General features: G+C 47.3%; 1 protein-coding gene across 1 annotated transcript in view; it reads left to right on the top strand.

The window, feature by feature from the left end:
• The first annotated feature begins 678 nt into the window (after positions 1-678).
• The window catches only part of RWDD1 (RWD domain containing 1), a 27,564-nt gene continuing 6,765 nt past the window's right edge, over positions 679-21,477 (top strand). The window contains exons 1-3 of the mRNA XM_015409074.1: positions 679-924; positions 12,863-12,928; positions 19,252-19,382. Of these exons, the coding sequence (XP_015264560.1) occupies positions 852-924; positions 12,863-12,928; positions 19,252-19,382 (270 nt within the window). The 5' untranslated portion in view covers positions 679-851. The remainder of the gene's footprint in view (positions 925-12,862; positions 12,929-19,251; positions 19,383-21,477) is intronic.

Raw genomic sequence — 21,477 nt, 5'->3', positions numbered from 1 at the left:
ATTTCCTCTGGGGCAGCGCTGATAGCTCAACGGGATTTTACTCACAAGTAAACGGCACAAGGTTCCGCAGAAGGATATCCTTGCTGAGTATCCGTTTAAAATGATCGAGAACCGACTTCCACCCAGTCCCCTCTCCACCCTACCTTCAAGTTTTCGCAGTCTAACGGCTTGGAGAGGAAAATCCTGGAGCCTTTATGCGATGACGGCCTAACCGCCAGCGACCACTGCCATAAAAAAGAGTTGTCGTCTGCTGCATTTTATTTGCATTCCATTTGCTGTTTTAGGTTGCAAAGGCGTACGTTCGGTTGAGTTTGATTTCCTTAACCACTCGATTATTCTATGCTAACCCCCGTTTTCTTTTTGTCTACTCTTCGCAAGACCAAGAAAGAAACGAAGTGCAAGCAAGCAACCAACCACTGTTGCTGAAACATATTCGGGAGAAAGCAATGGCTTTCAACACCCATTTCCTGTCATTTGTTTCAGGATGCCCCGGAACTGAGAACGCTTCCAAAAGTCGGGCGACGCAGCGATATCGCAAGTACACTCTCGGTGGTAGCAAGCACACACACACACACACACACACACACACACACACAGCGCGGGGGAGCTGTACCAGGAAGCAGTAGGCACAAGCAGTCAACCTAAGAATAACAGATCCCTTCCAGGCTGGAGAGTTGCAACTGCACGAACAGCACAAGTCAAGGCGGTAGCGAAGCGCACTGCGCACGCGGGAACCGGCCTGGCCTGAGTCCCCCTCCTCCCCTCTGCTTTCTTCCATCGCTCCGTCGGGTTCCCTCTGCTGGCGGAGGCGCTTGCACGTCTGAACGTTCCATGGCCGGCAGCGGGGGACCATGACTGATTACGGCGAGGAACAGCGCAATGAGCTGGAGGCCCTGGAGTCTATTTATCCGGACTCTTTTACCGGTAAGCAGGCAGGCAGGTCGGCGCGTGGGACTCAGCTTGGGGAGTAGGTTGGGCTTGCAGGGCGATGGCTACCGCTTGGCGTTTACCCCCATGTGGCACAGCTGAGTCGCTTTTTTCGTTGAGTTAGGGAGACGTCCCCTCCCCCCGCCGCACACTTCAAGCATTTTAAACAAATTCTTAACTCACGGATTTCAGAGTGAAGGGGACCTCCGTCACCTTGATAGGGGATTCTCGTGCGCTTTCTGAAAGTTAAGGGATGAGTCTCTCTGTATTATTCCCACCTTGCTGCCTGACCTTTACTTTGGCAATGCTTGATGTGGAGGGGAAAGGCTGACCTAACATTTGGGGCTTCTGGGGGAGTGGGCGTGTCTGGTGATCTGCAGAACTTCTTAACTCTATGAGGCAGCTCTGTGAGGTGTCTAGGGATGCCAGCCTCCAGGTGGGACCTGGGGATCCCCTGGAGTTTTAATTCATCTCCAGACTACAGAGATCAGTTTCCCTGGAGAAAAAGGATGCTTTTGCGGGTGGACTGTGTGACATTGTACCCCACTGAGGTCCCTGTCCTCCTCAGACTCCTTCCTGAAATCTCCAGGAGTTTCCCAACCTGCATCTGCCAATCCTACCCCCCTATCCCCTGCCAGTTGCGCGGGGGGGGGGGCTGGCAACCCTCACAGGTGTCCCATATTAAAAGTGTTTGCAAGGCTATTCCTGAGTGGCCACAGTCACTGCCCCACAGTGATTATAGAAAATCCCTCAGACCAGATCTTAAGGAGCATGATACAGAAGCCGGGTTCTGCTGATAATAGTTTCTTGGAATGTGGTTAGGATCAGAGTATTGCTACAGTAGGATAGGATGTTGGCAGACTGTATTATTTATTTACTTCATTTATACCCTGCCTTTCTCCCAAGTTGAGACTAAAAGGGGCTTACATTATTCTCAGCACCTCCATTTTATCTTCACAACAACCCTATGAGGTGGGTTAGGCTGAGGGTGTGGCTGGCCCAAGGTCACCCACTGAGCTTCCGTGGCAGAGTGGGGATTCGAACCTGGATCTCCCAGATCCTAATCCCAACACTCTAATCACTTCACTGTACTGGCTCTCAAAACACAGTTCCAAAGTTATTTTCTAAATTCAATTCAAATGATTCTGGGATTGGGTCACCCCAGCCCTTGACCACACACTTGTTTTCAGTCTCTCATGGCAAATATATTGGGGAGGTCATGTAACAGGATCACATTAGATCATTGGTAGCCAGTGCAGCAGCATCGTTGCAAGTGGCAAGAGTTTTGTGGTGATGCTGGGCTCATAGCCCATGAGGGCTGTGGAATCTCAAGTGTGGCCCCCCATCTGTGGATATCTAAATCCATGGTTGGGGACCATACATACCCAAAATAGGTGTTTCTGAAAACTTGGGGGACCCCTTGGGTTTGCAGAAAAATACATCTTTAAAAAAAATACATTGGGGGTTTAATTCCCCTATATTGGCACAGCCCAGGAGCATGCTGGGCCCAGTGGCAACAGGGCAGCACAGCCCAAGAGCTGTGGCAGGCTCAGCAGCAGTTGCAGTGCCGCCTGGGAGCCATGGCAGGCCCAGTGAGAAAGTGGCGGGGGGGGGGAGAGAGAGGCTTCATCCTCTTTGAGTGTCATGCCCTCCCCCCCACCTCCGAGCTGGGAAGAAAAGAATCAAGGGAGGCATGGGAGTCCTCACTGTCTCTGAGCCAGCAAACCCGCCCACCTGCTGGAAGGAAATCGGGGTCCATGAGTGTTGGGTGATAGTGAGATATTGAAAAAATGGTATTTAGCAGAGATAAGATAGTCCAGCAGAGCCAGAGTAAAATTATTCAGACTCAGAATCCATGTGTGATTAAAATACAAAGTTTTTACTAAATTCTAGCATGGGAAGGGTAACTGGGATGAAAATAACAACAGAGCATAATCAGCTACATCCTTACTCTACAAAGACAAAACTAGAAGAGAGATTATGGCTGCTCTTCGCCTTCAGAACACCAAACAAAGACGGGAAGAGAAGCCATAAAATGGTAATACACCTTGACACTTTAGTCCCAATCAAATTCCTGGATCAGGGAGAAAATTCCTGGGCATCCTACAGCTAAAGAACATTGGTTACATGAGAAACATGTGACTTCCTGTGAGTAACATAAACAAACATTTAACCCCAGATATACTGAGTGTTTTCAACTTGTAATACTCAATAATGAGTCCTTGCGGCCCCCCGCAAGCTGTAACCTAGGAAGTCAGGTGCAGAGATACAGCAGTCCTCGCTACCACAGACCCAAGCTGGCAATGAGGGACCTGGGTGGCAGCAGAGATGAGGGGGGTGGCTAGGAGCCACGCCAGCCTGGCAGCAGCGATGATAGAAGAATCCCCCCCCCCGCAAGTATTATGGGTCCCCACTTATATCTGTCTTATTCAGAGGCATCCCAAATCTGCTTTCTCGCGTACCTTTTCAGCCAGTGCATAAGAAGATAATTGAAGAAACTCATCCATAGTTTGGGGTTGCTCTTGGATCCAGGCCTGTTGCTGGATAAGCACGTGGGCAGCTGTGGCCAGGAGTGACTTTTACCAGCTTTGACTGGTTAGCCAGCTGTTTCCTTTCCTAGACAGAAAAGATCCAGCCGCTGTAGTGCATGCCCTGGTTAAATCTATGTTAGATTGCTTCAATGCACTCTGCATGGGGCTGCTCTTGAAAAGGGTTTGGAAATTGACTTGTGCAGAATACTGCAGCCAGGATGTTGACTGGAGTAGGTCATAGGGACTGTATCATTCCAGTCTTGATCCATCTACACTGGCTCCTAGTCTGTTACTGGGCACAATTCAAGGTGTTAGTGTTAAAGCCATATATGACTTGGGACCAGCATACCTGAAGGATCACCTATTCCCTTATCAACCTACCTGACCACTACAGTCCTCTTCAAGGCCCTCCTTGGGTGCCCTCATGTTCTCAGATCAGGTGGGTGGCAACCTGGGAAAGGGCCTTCTTGGTCATAGTGCCAAAACTTTGGAACTCTCTGGAGAGGTTTCCCTGTCTGTTGCCATCTTTCACCAGCTGGTAAGGACGTTTATTGTTTCATCTGGCATCAGTGTTCCCTCCTTCCTGCCCTTTGTGTTAATGGTTGCTTTTATGTTCTTTCAAGCAGGAACCTGCAAGGACTTGTGGGAGACATCTTATTTTTCCCTCCCCCACTATTTCCTCTTTCCCGTTATTGAAAAAGCCACCACAGCCTTTCCCCTTTTCACCCTTCCTTCTCTCCTTCCAGAGTTGCTGACCTCCATGTGCAGCCTGGAGATCTCCTAAAATCACAACAGAGCTCCCAGCTACAGAGATCAGTTCCCCCGTAGGATTGACAGCTCTGGGTTGGGAAATTCGTGGAGATTTGGGGCTGGAGCCTTGGGAGGGTGAGATTTGGAGAGGGAAGCAACCTCAGCAGGGTGTAATGCCAGAGAGTCCACCCTCCAAAGCAATTTTCTCCAGGGGAACTGGAGAACAGTTGTAATTCTGGATGATCTCGAACCCCCACGTGGAGGTTGGCAACCCTAGTTCCCATGGAGGAAATAGTTGCACCTTCCCTAGGGTCCGTGCCCCCCCCCCCCAAGATCTCTAGATTATCCTAACTTGAAGTTAGCAACCCTGTCTCCTTCCAGCTCAACAGCCAGTCTAGCCTGTCTGTCTTCAGCTCCCCCCCCCCTCCCCCAGCAGCCTCAGGCTAGGAAAACTGTGGTCCGGTTGTGTGGTGCCAGCCACTGAGCCAGGTCCACCTGCATGGTAGGAAACCCCAAGACTTGGGGATCTCATTGTCCACACTGATAGCACCCTATCGGGTTTGGCCTCAGACTTCACGTCTGCCATGGCAGCATCCCTGATTGCTTCAGTTCCCACACACAAATCAGGCCATATGTTGGGTTTTATTTTCTGTGCAGGGATTGATCCAGTAACCACAGTTCATGCACAATTGGTGTCATGGATGGATCATTACCTTTTTCAGGCAGAGTTGAGAATTGCGATTCCCGTCTGCTTGGGCAAAGGGCAGATTTATGCCTGCCCGTAGAGACCTATGTATCCAGCAGGTTTCCAGAATGCTCTGTGGGATCTATGTCCAAGACTCTGTTGGTGATTCCCTTGATGCTCGGACCAAGGACTGGTTTGTCAGTCTTTGGGCCACCATTGATGCCATCGCTCTCCAATGCCCTCTATGCTCTCGTTCTCTCTTAGGTCTATAGTATACTTAGGAGCAGAGAGATATGAAAAGGTTGCATAGATCATTTGAGCAAATCTGGTGAAGGACCCGGTGTAACAGGCCGGATTAGCCCCCCGGCCAGAGTAACCCCGGGGTTACTCTGGCCTAGCCTAGAATAACCCCGGAGGGGTTATTCTGGCCTAGCCTAGAGTAACCCCGGGTTAATCTGGCCATCTGTAAAAGGCCAGATTAATCCCCCCCCGGCCAGAGTAACCCCGGGGTTACTCTGGCCTAGCCTAGAATAACCCCGGAGGGGTTATTCTGGCCTAGCCTAGAGTAACCCCGGGTTAATCTGGCCATCTGTAAAAGGCCAGATTAATCCCCCCCCGGCCAGAGTAACCCCGGGGTTACTCTGGCCTAGCCTAGAATAACCCCGGAGGGGTTATTCTGGCCTAGCCTAGAGTAACCCCGGGTTAATCTGGCCATCTGTAAAAGGCCAGATTAATCCCCCCCCGGCCAGAGTAACCCCGGGGTTACTCTGGCCTAGCCTAGAATAACCCCGGAGGGGTTATTCTGGCCTAGCCTAGAGTAACCCCGGGTTAATCTGGCCATCTGTAAAAGGCCAGATTAATCCCCCCCCGGCCAGAGTAACCCCGGGGTTACTCTGGCCTAGCCTAGAATAACCCCGGAGGGGTTATTCTGGCCTAGCCTAGAGTAACCCCGGGTTAATCTGGCCATCTGTAAAAGGCCAGATTAATCCCCCCCCGGCCAGAGTAACCCCGGGGTTACTCTGGCCTAGCCTAGAATAACCCCGGAGGGGTTATTCTGGCCTAGCCTAGAGTAACCCCGGGTTAATCTGGCCATCTGTAAAAGGCCAGATTAATCCCCCCCCGGCCAGAGTAACCCCGGGGTTACTCTGGCCTAGCCTAGAATAACCCCGGAGGGGTTATTCTGGCCTAGCCTAGAGTAACCCCGGGTTAATCTGGCCATCTGTAAAAGGCCAGATTAATCCCCCCCCGGCCAGAGTAACCCCGGGGTTACTCTGGCCTAGCCTAGAATAACCCCGGAGGGGTTATTCTGGCCTAGCCTAGAGTAACCCCGGGTTAATCTGGCCATCTGTAAAAGGCCAGATTAATCCCCCCCCGGCCAGAGTAACCCCGGGGTTACTCTGGCCTAGCCTAGAATAACCCCGGAGGGGTTATTCTGGCCTAGCCTAGAGTAACCCCGGGTTAATCTGGCCATCTGTAAAAGGCCAGATTAATCCCCCCCCGGCCAGAGTAACCCCGGGGTTACTCTGGCCTAGCCTAGAATAACCCCGGAGGGGTTATTCTGGCCTAGCCTAGAGTAACCCCGGGTTAATCTGGCCATCTGTAAAAGGCCAGATTAATCCCCCCCCGGCCAGAGTAACCCCGGGGTTACTCTGGCCTAGCCTAGAATAACCCCGGAGGGGTTATTCTGGCCTAGCCTAGAGTAACCCCGGGTTAATCTGGCCATCTGTAAAAGGCCAGATTAATCCCCCCCCGGCCAGAGTAACCCCGGGGTTACTCTGGCCTAGCCTAGAATAACCCCGGAGGGGTTATTCTGGCCTAGCCTAGAGTAACCCCGGGTTAATCTGGCCATCTGTAAAAGGCCAGATTAATCCCCCCCCGGCCAGAGTAACCCCGGGGTTACTCTGGCCTAGCCTAGAATAACCCCGGAGGGGTTATTCTGGCCTAGCCTAGAGTAACCCCGGGTTAATCTGGCCATCTGTAAAAGGCCAGATTAATCCCCCCCCGGCCAGAGTAACCCCGGGGTTACTCTGGCCTAGCCTAGAATAACCCCGGAGGGGTTATTCTGGCCTAGCCTAGAGTAACCCCGGGTTAATCTGGCCATCTGTAAAAGGCCAGATTAATCCCCCCCCGGCCAGAGTAACCCCGGGGTTACTCTGGCCTAGCCTAGAATAACCCCGGAGGGGTTATTCTGGCCTAGCCTAGAGTAACCCCGGGTTAATCTGGCCATCTGTAAAAGGCCAGATTAATCCCCCCCCGGCCAGAGTAACCCCGGGGTTACTCTGGCCTAGCCTAGAATAACCCCGGAGGGGTTATTCTGGCCTAGCCTAGAGTAACCCCGGGTTAATCTGGCCATCTGTAAAAGGCCAGATTAATCCCCCCCCGGCCAGAGTAACCCCGGGGTTACTCTGGCCTAGCCTAGAATAACCCCGGAGGGGTTATTCTGGCCTAGCCTAGAGTAACCCCGGGTTAATCTGGCCATCTGTAAAAGGCCAGATTAATCCCCCCCCGGCCAGAGTAACCCCGGGGTTACTCTGGCCTAGCCTAGAATAACCCCGGAGGGGTTATTCTGGCCTAGCCTAGAGTAACCCCGGGTTAATCTGGCCATCTGTAAAAGGCCAGATTAATCCCCCCCCGGCCAGAGTAACCCCGGGGTTACTCTGGCCTAGCCTAGAATAACCCCGGAGGGGTTATTCTGGCCTAGCCTAGAGTAACCCCGGGTTAATCTGGCCATCTGTAAAAGGCCAGATTAATCCCCCCCCGGCCAGAGTAACCCCGGGGTTACTCTGGCCTAGCCTAGAATAACCCCGGAGGGGTTATTCTGGCCTAGCCTAGAGTAACCCCGGGTTAATCTGGCCATCTGTAAAAGGCCAGATTAATCCCCCCCCGGCCAGAGTAACCCCGGGGTTACTCTGGCCTAGCCTAGAATAACCCCGGAGGGGTTATTCTGGCCTAGCCTAGAGTAACCCCGGGTTAATCTGGCCATCTGTAAAAGGCCAGATTAATCCCCCCCCGGCCAGAGTAACCCCGGGGTTACTCTGGCCTAGCCTAGAATAACCCCGGAGGGGTTATTCTGGCCTAGCCTAGAGTAACCCCGGGTTAATCTGGCCATCTGTAAAAGGCCAGATTAATCCCCCCCCGGCCAGAGTAACCCCGGGGTTACTCTGGCCTAGCCTAGAATAACCCCGGAGGGGTTATTCTGGCCTAGCCTAGAGTAACCCCGGGTTAATCTGGCCATCTGTAAAAGGCCAGATTAATCCCCCCCCGGCCAGAGTAACCCCGGGGTTACTCTGGCCGGGGGGTTAATCCGGCCTGTTACACCGGGACGAAGTGATGAGAACATGCTATAGACCCCAACTGAGGGCCTATGAGGTGACGGTGAAGGCGGCAAAAAGATTTTATTTCCCCACCTTCATCACATTTCCCAGTTCACGTCCAGCACAATTATTTAGAACAGTTCGGTCCCTGATTTCACCTAATGTGGAATCCCAAAATGATAGGGAATTGCCTATTAGCTGTGACATTTTTGTGACATATTTTGCAGACAAATTCTCGAAGCTCTGCCAAGAGATTGCCGCCAGTTTGTATACAGGTAATGCACCAGGGGCTTCTGTGGCTTATACAGGTCCTCTCTTGAACCACTTCCACTCACTTTCTGTGAAGAATATGGGCAGGATCCTGGTGGCCCAGTCTCGTATTTGCTATTTCTGGGGGAGGTAATTGAGAGGGCAGTGGATGAGCAGCTCCAGAATTTCCTGCGTGAAACTTCCACATTAGATCCATTCCAGTCCGGCTTCAGACGTGGGATGGAGCCTGCACCTGTGGCACTGGTTGACAACCTTTGACAGGTCAGCATTGCTGATTTTACTGGATCTCTCAGCAGCGTTTGACACGGTTGACCACCCGATACTGATTGACCACCTCACCTCCCTGGGGATACAGGGTAATGTGCTTCAGTGGTTTTCCTCATTCCTATGGGGACGTCTCAGAAAGTTGTTGTCAGCAGCAGCAGTTAACTTAGTATGCCACTTGATGGTGGTATTACTCAGGATCCTGTTGCTGGTGTTATTCAACATCTATATGTGCCCATTGGCTGATCTCATCAGGGTTGTGGGGTGGAGTGCCATCAGTCTGCGAATAACACCCAGCTCTACCTCCTTCTTGGTGTTTGGCTGTAGTCTGCTCTCCCTGGACTATCCCAGTGTTTAAACGCTGTGGTGGACTGGTTGAGGAAAAACTGTCTGAAGCTAAATCCTTCTAAGGCTGAGGTCATATGGCTGAGTTGGCACAGACCTGTTGGCAACATACAACTCCAGGCTGTTGATGGGGTTCCACTTACATTGCTGGACTACTTCAGGAGTCTGGGGGTATGGTTGGATACCTCACTCTGATTTGAGAAACAGATGTAGTATTGCACAGACTGCCTTTTACCATCTACAGTGAACTCACCAATTAGTCCCCTACCGGTCTTATTCCAACCTTGCTACAGTGATCCATGCCACAGTCACCTCTCACTTAGGTTAATTCGCTCTACACAGGTGCTCTGGAAGCTTCAGGTAGTTCAGAATGCAGCTGCCAGATTGTTGGCTGGTGTAACCTGGGATGCTCATATCCATACTGTGCTGCAGCAACTACACTGGCAACCTATCTGTTTCCACATCAAGTTTAAGGTGCTGGTACTCACCTTTAAATCCCTAAACTGTCTGGGACCATCATATCTGAGGGACCTGCTCTCTTACTATAATCCCCTTTGTACTCTGTGCTCGTCATCATGCAACTTGTTGGTGGAGCCAGGCCCCTGAGAGGTCCGCTTGGCTACCACCAGGACAAGGTTGTTTTCTACCTTGGGCCCATTCTGGTGGGATGCCTTGCCAAACAAGGTTCAAGCCCTAAGGGACCTTCTAAGCTTCCGCCGGTATTGTAAAACAGTCTTGTTCAGGGAGGCCTTCTTCTGATCTTGTTCTGTTGGCCCTCCTGGAACTCATCCACCCATTCTTTTTTATTTTATTATCTTACTATGAATAAGTCCCATTGTGGAAATAAATACAACAAGCTCTAGAAAGAGGCTCTGGGCAGGTGCCCTGGCCTTGGGTACTCAGCATCAATTTGCTGTGGCAACCTCAGCAGGGTATAATGACACAGAGCTTACCCTTTTCTTTAGGGGAACTGATCTGTGCCATCTGAAGAGTAGTTGTAATTCTGAGTGATCTCCAGCCCTCCCCTGGAGACTGGCAACAATGGTTCCCCAGAAGGAAATAGCTGGTTTGGAGGGTAGAGTCTGTGGCATTGTACCTGTCTTGGAGGTAGCAACCCTATCTCCTTCCCAGCCAACCATCAACATACCGTTATCTACCCCTCTATTTTCAGCTTTCCATCTCCCCCACACACACACCTGGAGCCTCTACCTAGGAAAAGTACAGTCTTTTTCCTCCTCAGTGGGGACCCAAGCAGGAGGGGAAGTGACCTCAGAAGGGTATAATGACTCAGAGTCCACCCTGCCATTTTCTCCAGGGGAACTGATCCCTGCTGTCTGGAGAGCAGTTTTAATTCTGAGTGCTCTCCAGCCCTCACCTGGAGATTGGCAGCAATGATTCCCGAGGAGGAAAAGTACTGTCTTTCTCTGCAGTGGAGACCAAAGCAGCTTTCATCATTCTCTTCTCCTCCTTTTTATTTACACAACAACTCTGTGAGGTAGGTTAGGCTGAAAGTCTGTGACTGGTCCGAAATCACCCTCTCAACTTTCACACCAAGAACCTGGGTCTAGCAGACCCTGCTCTGAAGTGCTAACTGCTACGCCCAGGGTAGCCAACCTCCAGGTGGAGCCTGAAGATCGCTGGGTATCACAACTGAACTCCAGACAACAGATCTCCCCTCCTTCCCGAGAAAACTGCTTTGGAGAGTGGGCTCTATGGCATTCTATTCAGCTGAGGCCTTTCCTCTCCCCAAACTCTGGCTTCTTTAGACTCCACCACAGAATATCCAGGAATTTCCCAATGTGGAGCTGGCAACCTTAGTCAGGACTGACCCCAATCAGTTCCTTTGCCTTTTTACTGATAGAACCAAGCTTGGTTGCCTAGCAACAGCCACTGGGGGAAAAGTTAGTCCCACATGAGCCAAGAAGGAGAAGTGTCTTCGTCAGGACAGATAGCCATTTTGATCGTTTATTCTGTGAGGAAAGAGTGTCCAGGCTGGCAGTGGGTGGGTGAGAGGAGCAGACCCAGCACCCAGCCAATGACACAAGACTACTCTTGAGTGGTGGTTGATGGGCAAATGGCTGATGGAGCACACAGCACAGCCAATGGGAGAGCTGGAAATGGCCAATATGTCAGGGAATTATATATATAGGATATATTATGGATTTTTATATGCAATTATTATTTTATTGTTATCCACACTGAGCTTTCAGGAAAAGGCAGAATACAAATCAACTAAATAAATAAAATAAAAATAAAGTTGAGAGAAAAACAGTCCCTAGGTCATGAGTGAGATTCACAACTAAACGGGGATTTGAACCCAGGTTTTCCTGCACTAAGGTTTTCACTTTTCTGTATAGCATTACTTTGGTGTAGACTAGTCATGAAAAGTATAAGAAGAATGTCATAAATTGAGACAAAGTTGGCTACTGATGCTTTTGCTCATCTTCATGGTTGTTTTTCACATCTTAATGATGTATTTATTGTTATTATTTAGTACTTGCATAATGCTTGCAAGTGTTCATGGACTTTCATATATATAATCTTATTTTCTTTATAATTCATTTACAAAATTTATATCCCATTCTGCCCTCACAAGGGCCACCAAGGCAGCTAACGTTTTAAAAATACATGCTAAAGTCACATTTTAAAACCATTACAATTAATACCCCCCAAGCATACGTCATTAAAACAAATTAAAAACAGAGTTAAAATATAAACAATCAAAAGCTGCTATTAAAGCATTGGTTAGGAAGGAGGGATCACTGAGGGAAGGCAAAACAAAGCAAAAGCCTTTACCTACTGGTGGAAGATAACACAAAACAACACTACCAATATTATCCCTATATTGCAGATGTGGGTGAGAGACTGTGGCTATGTAGACAGTGGCAAAAATGAGAAACTGCAAAACAGTCTCTGTAAGACAAAACTGCACTTCATCATTCTCATAGATTAAACAATGCAGAGTTGTAGGTTTATGTTAATGGATGCAATCATTCTTCTAGCCGAAGACATGAGCAGAGTCCAAACTGTACCTGTAGTACACAGGCTTCTATTGACTTTCTACAAGTACATTCTCATGTTAGATTTCCATCTAGTCCCCGCAACTGGTGTATATTATGGTACCAGCCTGTGAAGGTTTCAGTTTTATCTGCAAGGCCGACCAGGACCTTTGTAGATTTGGTGTGACATTCAGTCTGTATGTCTAATTTACCCCTTCTGATGTGAAGCTTTGAACAAAGGGGAGTGCTTACCTTTGCCAGAAAGGCTTTGTATGCTCCTGGCTGTGAACTTAAGGACAAATCCTTTATGTAACTGGTCTTCATTTGCCTGAAATTACGGTATTATCTAAGATATTTAGAATTTGTGTTGTACCTTAACATGAGCCAGGGCTTAACCCTGGAATCTTTTCAATATGAAGAATATATGAAGTAGTAGCAAATGGAAGAGTCCTGAGTTTATGCAGCATGTATTTCCTTTGTCACTATGTAATGATAGCTGCCATTGCTCATTGGGACTGGGAACAGGGCTTCAATGATGTGCTTTCTTATCCAGTCTTGATCTCTGCTGTTTCTTGTTCAAAAACTCACATGTCAATTTAGGGTCTCAATGATATGATATCTTCTTGGACAAGTACAATTTGAAGCAATTAGTTTACTTATCTGTTCACAGCTAAGCCGATTTGTGTGCGGGTTTCAGTGATGCAAATAAACAAAAAAACACCAGCATCCATGCCAAAGAACTTCTTTGACTCAGTTTGTTACTACTTTCTTCCACAGTGCTATCGGAAATTCCTACAAGTTTCACCATCACTGTGACATCTGAAGCAGGGGAAAATGATGAAAGTGAGTGGAATGCTTTGAAATATTTACATGAAATGAAATTAAAGGTTGGTTGTTTCAAAAGGTGACATGGCCTGTGCAGGGTAAGAGTGTGTGTGTGTGGAGGGTGTCTGTGGTAAAATCCATTTTATTTTGCATCAGTTTAGTAATTTTTTTAAAGGCTTTGATAGAGGAAGACTATTTTGAGGCAAGAATAGAGGAAACCTGGTTTGAAATCCATGCTCAGCTGTGAATAACTGGGTGGCCTTGGGCAGATCTTTCAGACAATTCAAATAAGACTTTGAGTGTGTAGACCATATGTGCAGGAGAAAGTGATATACCACCAGGGGTCGTTTCGTAGAAAAAGAGCTAGGGGAACTCATTAGCATAACTCATTAGCATATGCCACACCCCCTGACATCACTGGAAGTGTGTCATAAGGCCACACCCCCTGACATCACCGAAAGTGTGTCATAAGGCTACACACCCCACCCCCAACAGTCCCGGCCGGCGGGAGTGCAAGGAAGCCCCGCGAAGGCCCTCCCTGGCCCCAGGCAGGCAGGGGTGGGGAGAGGCAGGGAGAAAGCAACTTACCCTCCCTCTTCTCCTGCCTCCTCCTGGCTGAATGAGGGCTGGAAGCGGGGTGGCCGGAAGCAGGGGGCGGGGCTTCGTCATGTCCCCCCCCCCGTACTTCACCCGGGGGAACTGTGATCCCCCGCGATCCCCCCCAAAATGACCTCTGTATACCACTACTCACTCTCCTTAGTGTCTGTATCTTTCCTTTGTCTACGTTCACTTACTGTCCTTTGGCATCATGTTTGGTACAAGCCACAGGTATATTTTCTGGATTTTTTGTGGGTTAATGATTGCATGATTCAAAACTGAGGACTTTATCGGTGCTAACCCATACATATTTTCTCAGCAGCAAGTCCTATTTTATTCAGTGGCGTTTACTTCAAGATGAAGCATGCATACAATTGCAGCCTAGGATATGTAGAACATACACAGATATTTTGTCCAGATTATAGACAGCAAGCATACTGGGTGGGTGGCTTTATAATTTCCCACTGTAAGTAGACTCTGTACAGTTGAAGCATTGTCTGGGGTTAAGCTGGCCTACTTCAGTGGGTTGTTGTGAAGTTACATTGCCAGGATGGGTTTCTAGGAGTTAAGGCAAGATGCAAAGGTAATGCAATAAATACTTTTATTGGAAAGGAATAACTAGAGGAAACCCAGTTTGAAATGCATGCTCATCTATGAATAACTGTGTGCAATCATTAACCCACCAAAAAATTCTAGAAAATATACCTGTGGCTTGTGCCAAGCATGATGCTGAAGGACAGTAAGGGAACCTTTTTTATATATATATATCATTTTTTATTATTTTCTTACTACAAACACTATACACTATACACTAGACTAAAACAAATAAGCTACACAAGGATCATATTAAATTGTTGATTATTAGCTTAATTAAAGTTCCCTCTATAATAAAGTTAGTGGAATATAGCTATTTCTTACAGCTTCTATTACAAACTGGTATTTGTATATTAAAAGCAGGTAAGTACAGGTAAAACAGTTATACTTTCAAGGTTATAAAATTCTGTTATTTCAATTTCTTTCCTCTAGATTTCTTTTTATCGAATTTACATTGGACTTTCAGGACTTTTGGGGCCGCAGCCCCTTTTTCTGATTCAGAGTCCTCCTTTGGATTACTACTCGCTGTCGATTCTGAACTTCCCGACCCATATGTGCTGCTTTCTTCTTCCATGTCGTGTTCCTTTGTTGTTTTCTTATCACTCGCTAGACTTTGTTGCATTTCCAGAAACCTCTTCACTTTTAAAACAGAGTCTATCTTTTCTTTTTTATCTTTGTAGTTGAAGACAAGTCCCTCAGGTATAATCCATCTGTATAGTGTGGAATTTTTAGCAAAAAGTTAGTTAAGCTTTTGTACTGTTTCCTCTTCTTTCTGATTTCAAATGGTATGTCTTTTAAGACTTTGATTTCTACGTCTTTGATTTTTAGGGTTGTCCCATTTGTGGCCTTGAGCACTACGTCTCTTGTAGATCTTTTTGAGAAACTCACCATTATCTCCCCAGCAGGTTTTTTTAATTGATGAATTCTGGATATGTCCAATAGATCATATCCATATCACTTTGTAATACAGCCGCAGTTAAACCTGTCATTAGGGCCAATGTTTCATTTAAAATTTCCTTCAGATTCTCACCCTTCTGTTCAGGAACACCTTGAAATCTCAGAACAAAAGCTGATTTTTCCACTTGTAGTCTTAAAAGCTGGTCTCTTTCTCCACTACCTCCAGTCGTTGCTTAATTGCTTTTGTCTTGGCTTCAACCTTTTTCACTTATTTTGCTGTCTCCTCTGTTTTTAAATTAGTTTCTTTCAACTGTTTTTGGAGTGCTTCAAAATTATTATTGAGGTTAGTCATCTGATCCAACAGAGGGTGCAATGCTGTAGCCAACATATTGGGAAAGTTCCGGTTTGGCAGCCGGAAGAGCTGATCTTGTAGTTCCAGGACAGTGCTTCAGTCTCGTCGCCATCTTTTCTGCCCGACTAGTCATTGTTTACAGGTCGGGAAAGTTTTTTAAAGTCACTGAAAGTTTATTTATAAAGTTGTTTTAGTTGAATCTGTGCTTTATTTGATTCAGTCCACAATTGCCGTATTTCCTAGCCCCCTCTATCGTTTAAGGACAGATGCAGACACTAAGGAGGGTGAGTGGTGATATACCACTTTGCCCTGCATATATGGTCTCTACACACTCAAAGTCTTATTTGAATTGTCTGAAAGATCTGCCCAAGGTCACCCAGTTATTCACAGATGAGCGTGGATTTCAAACTGGGTTTCCTCTATTCCTTTCCAATAAAATTATTTATTGCATTATCTTTGCTTCTTGCCTTAACTCCTAGAAACTCATCCTGGCGATTTAACTTCACAACAACCCTCCAAAGTAGGTTAGCTTAAATGTTAAATGTTATATATACATAGGTATTTTAATACAGAATAACTACTGTGGGACAGTTGTGCATGCAAAGCACATTCTGCCAGAGAGGTTTCCCTTGTTTTCTTTGCAACTATTCGCAACTAAAGAAACAAGCTGCTCTTAAAAACTGAATAGCTGCCGGTATTTCTGTAGTGGGAAAGTCTATGTAGAAAACAAGCAAAGGAAGATCTAATTGCACATCTGGTGCTTTCCTGCATGTCCGCGTCTGTTATTTTTGGATCCTGGCCTATCTTTGGCTCTGTGCATATCAAACAGTGTTGGGCTTGGATCCAATGGAACATTTCTGTGGGATTTCTGTACACAGGTTGTGACTTTCTTGCCCCCCAACCCTTTCTGCAGCCCAAGATGTCCTTTGAAGTGCTAATCCTGGGGGACCATATTCTGTGGATAGAAATCCTTCCATCTGTGGAAATGCTCCATTGGATCCAACCCATAGTTCTGATTTTTAAGAAAAGTGGCTTTTCCTAGATTAAAAGCAGTACTTCAACTGCTGGTTTCAAATCTTGGCTTTTGTGATATGCTGTCACACCACTGAGATTTTTATCTACTGCACTTAAAATGCAGGTGTAGCAACTCAGTATTAGGTCAGTACATCTGTTTACTGTGTTGCCAAAATGTATCATTAACAATTGTATTTGTTTATTACAAAAAGTGAAAGGAATGAATGGCTGACTCAGTTTTTAAGCCTGAAAATTAGTTTAGAATTTTTTTTTTCATATGGCCATTACTCTTGTTAATTTTTTTTTGGTGATTCTCTACTACTTTGAGGAAAAAAGCAGGTAATGCAATAAAATAATTACTTTTCATTGCAGGGCTAATTCATATCTACTTTGTGAAACAAAGGCAGTTCAAGTGGATGTTTTCTGAGGGAGTTTGTGGTCTTGGGAAGAATCTGATACCTGCTGTCATAGTGGCTCAAAGTTCACGTAAAATCATTTATTACACCCAAGTCTGCCTATTGATGTAAAAGCAAGGCAGGGGAATATGACATTTGGAATAGAAAGTGCCCATGTGACTGATCCTTGCACCCATTCCTTATCTCCCAGTGGACGGTACCTGCATGTGTTTTTGTCTCAGTCAAACTTACCTTGGCTGAGGAGAGAAGCCTTTGAGAGGATGAATTGCAGGCAAATGCAGTTTAGCATCCCTTTCTGTGAAAACCAGAGTTCTCACAACAACCCTACTTTGGACAGGAGTCATGTAGATCCAGCATTAAGCTCATGGGTCTGCCACAGTCCTGTGCCATTTGAGACCCTGCAGCTTTCCACTTTCTGTAGTATCCTCCAAAAGTAGATTGAACCACATGTGACTCACCCTCCATGGAATATCTTTCGGAGCATTTTCAAGGGCAGTTCATGGTGGTGACTTCACAGAACAAAAGGGTGCGCTCATTTGCTTTCATTTTGTAGACCCGCACAGTGGTCAATTCTGTGCCAGTCTATCAAATCAAAATATTATTTGCTTGCTCCATAATATGCTGCAGAGTCATATCAAAGTCCTGAACCATTCAGGGCCGGCCCCAGCTTATTTTGCACCTTAGGCGAGGATCCCTTATGCCCCCCCCCCCCGCGCGCCCACCAATTTTCAAAAATAAATGCATTTTAGGAAGAATGGTGGGGGGAGTGGGAGATCGCTCTCCCTCCCCCTTTCCTTCCTTGAAGAGAACAGCCCCTCCAGTCGTGGGAGGCACAGAAGGGACCTTCGGAAGGAAGAGCCAGACTTGAGCGCCTCCTAAACGTTGACTCCATCATCCCGCTACCCCCACTTTCTTTCCCGTAAAGAAACAGCTCTGCCGCCTCCCTCTTCAGCCCAGAGTCAGTAAACCTCCCTCCGCTGGATCTCTTCCCAGCAGCTGGCAGCTTCATTTGGGTCAGGGACTCACCAACCAGGCTTAGCCCCAGCATCTGTTCTGGGTGGCAGGACCGACACAGTGCTGGTCTGGAGCACAAGAAGCCAATGCACCTTCGCCACGCATGCCCTTTGGCAATGAGTCACGTCTGCGACACTTCTACTCAGAAATAAATCCCCCCCCCCCGGATTTCAACAGCACTCGCTCCCCCTAGTCAGAGTTCTGAGGGCTGCGGCCCCCCATCCTGGCCCGACCCGACAAATGCTCACACACCGAATTCAGTGACACTCGCTCGGACTGGAGCCCTTAGGCGCCATGGCGGGAAACCCCTTCCACGGCCAGACTCCGGTGCACCTCCAGGGACAAGCCTGCATTGTCCCAGCCCATCAGTCAGGCCATGGGTGCCGGAGGAGAAGCAACGCCTGCCCGCCTGCCGAAAAAGTGGGGCTGACACGGCACTCGTCTCGGGCGCAGAAGCCGCAAGCCCTGTCTTGCGCCCCTGGTGGCTTTGAGCCTCCCAAGGAGAAAGAGGCGGTGGCTTTGCCGTAGCTCCCCCCCCCAACCTACAGGAGCCCGGCAGAGGCCCCAGGGGGAAGCAGGGGGAGGAGGTGCCACATATTCTCCAGGAACCCATGCACCTGTGCGCCGGGCCTGCCATCTCCCTGCCCCCCGGCCGACACTGAAGTTAGCTGGCCAAAGAGGCGGCGGCGGCGGTCACAGGGAAATGCAGGGCTTTTGGCGGGGGGGGCGGGTGCAGTTTGGCGCCCCTAAGGGCCGGCGTGCTCTAGGCGAACGCCTAGTTTGCCTAGTGAGCGAGTTGGCCCTGGAGCTGGCCTATGTTGGAGTCTCCAATCATAGTGTTTCATTTCAGCCTTATGTCTAAAATCCCAGAAATTTGATTTGATGTAACAAAAAGATGGAAGGCAAAGCATCTGAACTGATTTGGCTCTGTGTGGTGGAGTGTTCCATAGTATAAGATGGCAAGCATAGGATAGCAAGCTTTCTCTCCCCCTTCTTCCAAGTTGTGTTGGCAAGGGCAAACAAGGGCAGGAGTGTGTTTTTTTTAGGTCCAGTGCTAACGAGCAGCAGTAGTATGTTAGCATCCTTTAATGTAATGAGTTGGGATTGGTTAAGCATTTGTGCACAATAGTTTGCCACAGTTTTCACTATACAATTGCAAAGGAAAATTGAAAAGTTGGCAAAGATCCTGATTGTATTGGGAGAAAGGTGGGGTATAGAACTAGCCAAAGTAAAGAGAGGTCTGGCAAAAACTCCTGTATCCACATCCCTCTGGCAAAAGGCATGGGACACCAACCAGAAACATTTAAAGATGCCATCTAATTGCCTCCTCATTTGTGCGAGTGGTGTTTTTCTGAAACCTAGTTCATGCTAAATGGTTTTTAATAAAATGCATTAGGTCAGATTTTAACAATAGTGATGGCTAATATCTGAAGCAGTTATTGTCTCTTGTGCCACAGCTGTTCAGGCAACCCTCAAATTCACATATGCAGAGAAGTATCCAGATGAAATCCCCCTCTGTGAACTGCTTTCTCAAGAGAACCTTGAGGATAATGACGTCACAGACATCCTGAAATTACTTCAGGAACAGGTAAGAACCATCTGGAACATGGAAGGTAATCTTAGTATCATAATACATTGAACATCAAAGAGACGAATACTCTTTAATATCTAAAACTTCACAAACAAAGGATTGAAGGCTGATAGTCATGTTTCTCCCCCATGCCCAAACACACAAAGGCATATAAAAATCTGTGACGACTACAACACTTTCAGAAAACTGCAACTAACATAATGTCGGTCCCTTTCATATAGCTGATAGAGGTGAGAATTCATTTGTACTACCTCTTCTGCAGAATATATGTGATCCTACTATTGCACTTCATGTTGGGCTTTTTTTCTGGGGGAATGCGCCAGAATGGAGTTTTGGAACCTCTTCCACAAAATTCTTTTTAAAATGTTTAAAAGTTTGTGAGTTTTCAGTATACAGATAGAAAACTTCATTTCCCTCTTGAGAGTTCCGGCACCTCTTTTTCCAAAATAAAAGCCCATACTCCATGTTTATTAAGCCTGAATAGCTAGGTTCTCTTGACTTCACAACTGCTAAAGCAGATGAATATGCACTGAAGAGGTAGAAAATATGCCTTCTTGCAACCCTTGATACCCTCAGATTGTGGGAATGACTGGGTGGTTAATAAATGTAAAAGGATAAACAGTCTACGTTAAGTAATCTGGAGTATGCTCATATGAATTCCAGAATCTGCAGTATCTGTGGAAACATCACTTGGTGTTTTCTAACCTAGGGATATATGACCTAGGACTATACCAAATCGGACTCTTTAAAAAAGAAAATGAGGTTAGGGTATATTGGAGGGGTAGATTGGATGCTAGTATAACCAGTGTCTGTAGGGAATGGCAGGCAAAGATATTTATGGCTCTAAAGGATTTCTTAGAGATGCATTACAGAAAGAGAAATGGTAGAGGTGAACAGTTGTCAGTAAGTTGTCAGTAATCCAAGTGTGACCCGTGCACAGTTTTATACTAAAACAAGCTGTGCTCCTGTTTGCATTCATTACTTATTCTGAGATCTTGTTTGTTCTGCTTCTTAATAAAGGCTTGGCAACAACCAGTGTTTCGGTCTGCAGAAACTTTATGGATTGTTAATCAATGGGTCAGTTCAGTTCTCAGTAAGATTACGTTGTGCAGTTTCAGTTATGCAGATAATCTTTTTTATACTGGCTGATCGATGATCTCCAGCTCTGAATTTTTGTCATAGTTTTGTTACCACCAGTGGCCTGCCTTGTTGTTTGGGGAAGTTAGCTGTGCGGCAGGATAAGCCAGGGGGGTACAGGAATTGCACACCACTTGTATACTGAGGTCCGGCACAGTAGGAAGACTCCAGATTTGAAGAGTAAATTAAATAGGTTGTATTAAACTAGTTCCCTAAGTACAAGCACACTAAACATTCAAAAGAGCAAGCAGTACAGAACTAAGGAAGCAGAGGTGATTGATCATGAATAGAGGTGTCAGTTATGGGGTGATACAACCTGTCCAGACATGCAGGAGTCCATGGAGATGAGCTTTTGGCCGAAACCCAGAGGTGTAGGGGTGAACTGCCAGTTGGCATCAGGGCAGAGGCACACAGTCTGAGGCCATGTGCTCTGACGGATATAGACCCTGGAAAACAATGCTGACTAATGGGAGGTCTTGAGGGGCTTGCCCCAGGTGAAGACAAAAGATTATCTGGACCAATGATGAGCCTCAGGAGGTGTGGCACCCAGAGGGGCAAGCCCTAGGTGGGACCAGTGAGCTTTCAGAGGGGCAGAGTCTAGCTATAATGGGATTAAGCAGGTGCTGGATGGGTGGCTGGGAGTGTCCATTGTGGAACAATAGAGTGGCCTGGCGTTTCTCTGGTGCCAGACAAAAGAGGTGATGTTTCTTAATGTGTGGCAGGATGAATCTGAATGGGAGACCATTCACTAGATATGGAGAGGTAATGTTTACCTTGATAGGTCTGGCATGGGTGTAAGAATGCAGATATCTGAGACAAATATATGGAGACAGGAATGAGAGGATTATTCCAAAGGTATTTCCTGACATATAGGTGAAACAGGAGATGGGGATGGAAACGTCTGCGGGGGGGGGGGACTGCTTGCATGGAGGATGCTTGACGGTGCAGCCAGCCT

Source organism: Gekko japonicus, unplaced genomic scaffold (assembly GCF_001447785.1).
Source record: "Gekko japonicus isolate JY-2015 unplaced genomic scaffold, Gekko_japonicus_V1.1 scaffold50, whole genome shotgun sequence".
Lineage (NCBI taxonomy): Eukaryota > Metazoa > Chordata > Lepidosauria > Squamata > Gekkonidae > Gekko > Gekko japonicus.
Note: the sequence above shows the minus strand (reverse complement) of the source record. Positions and strands in the feature narration are given on the sequence as shown.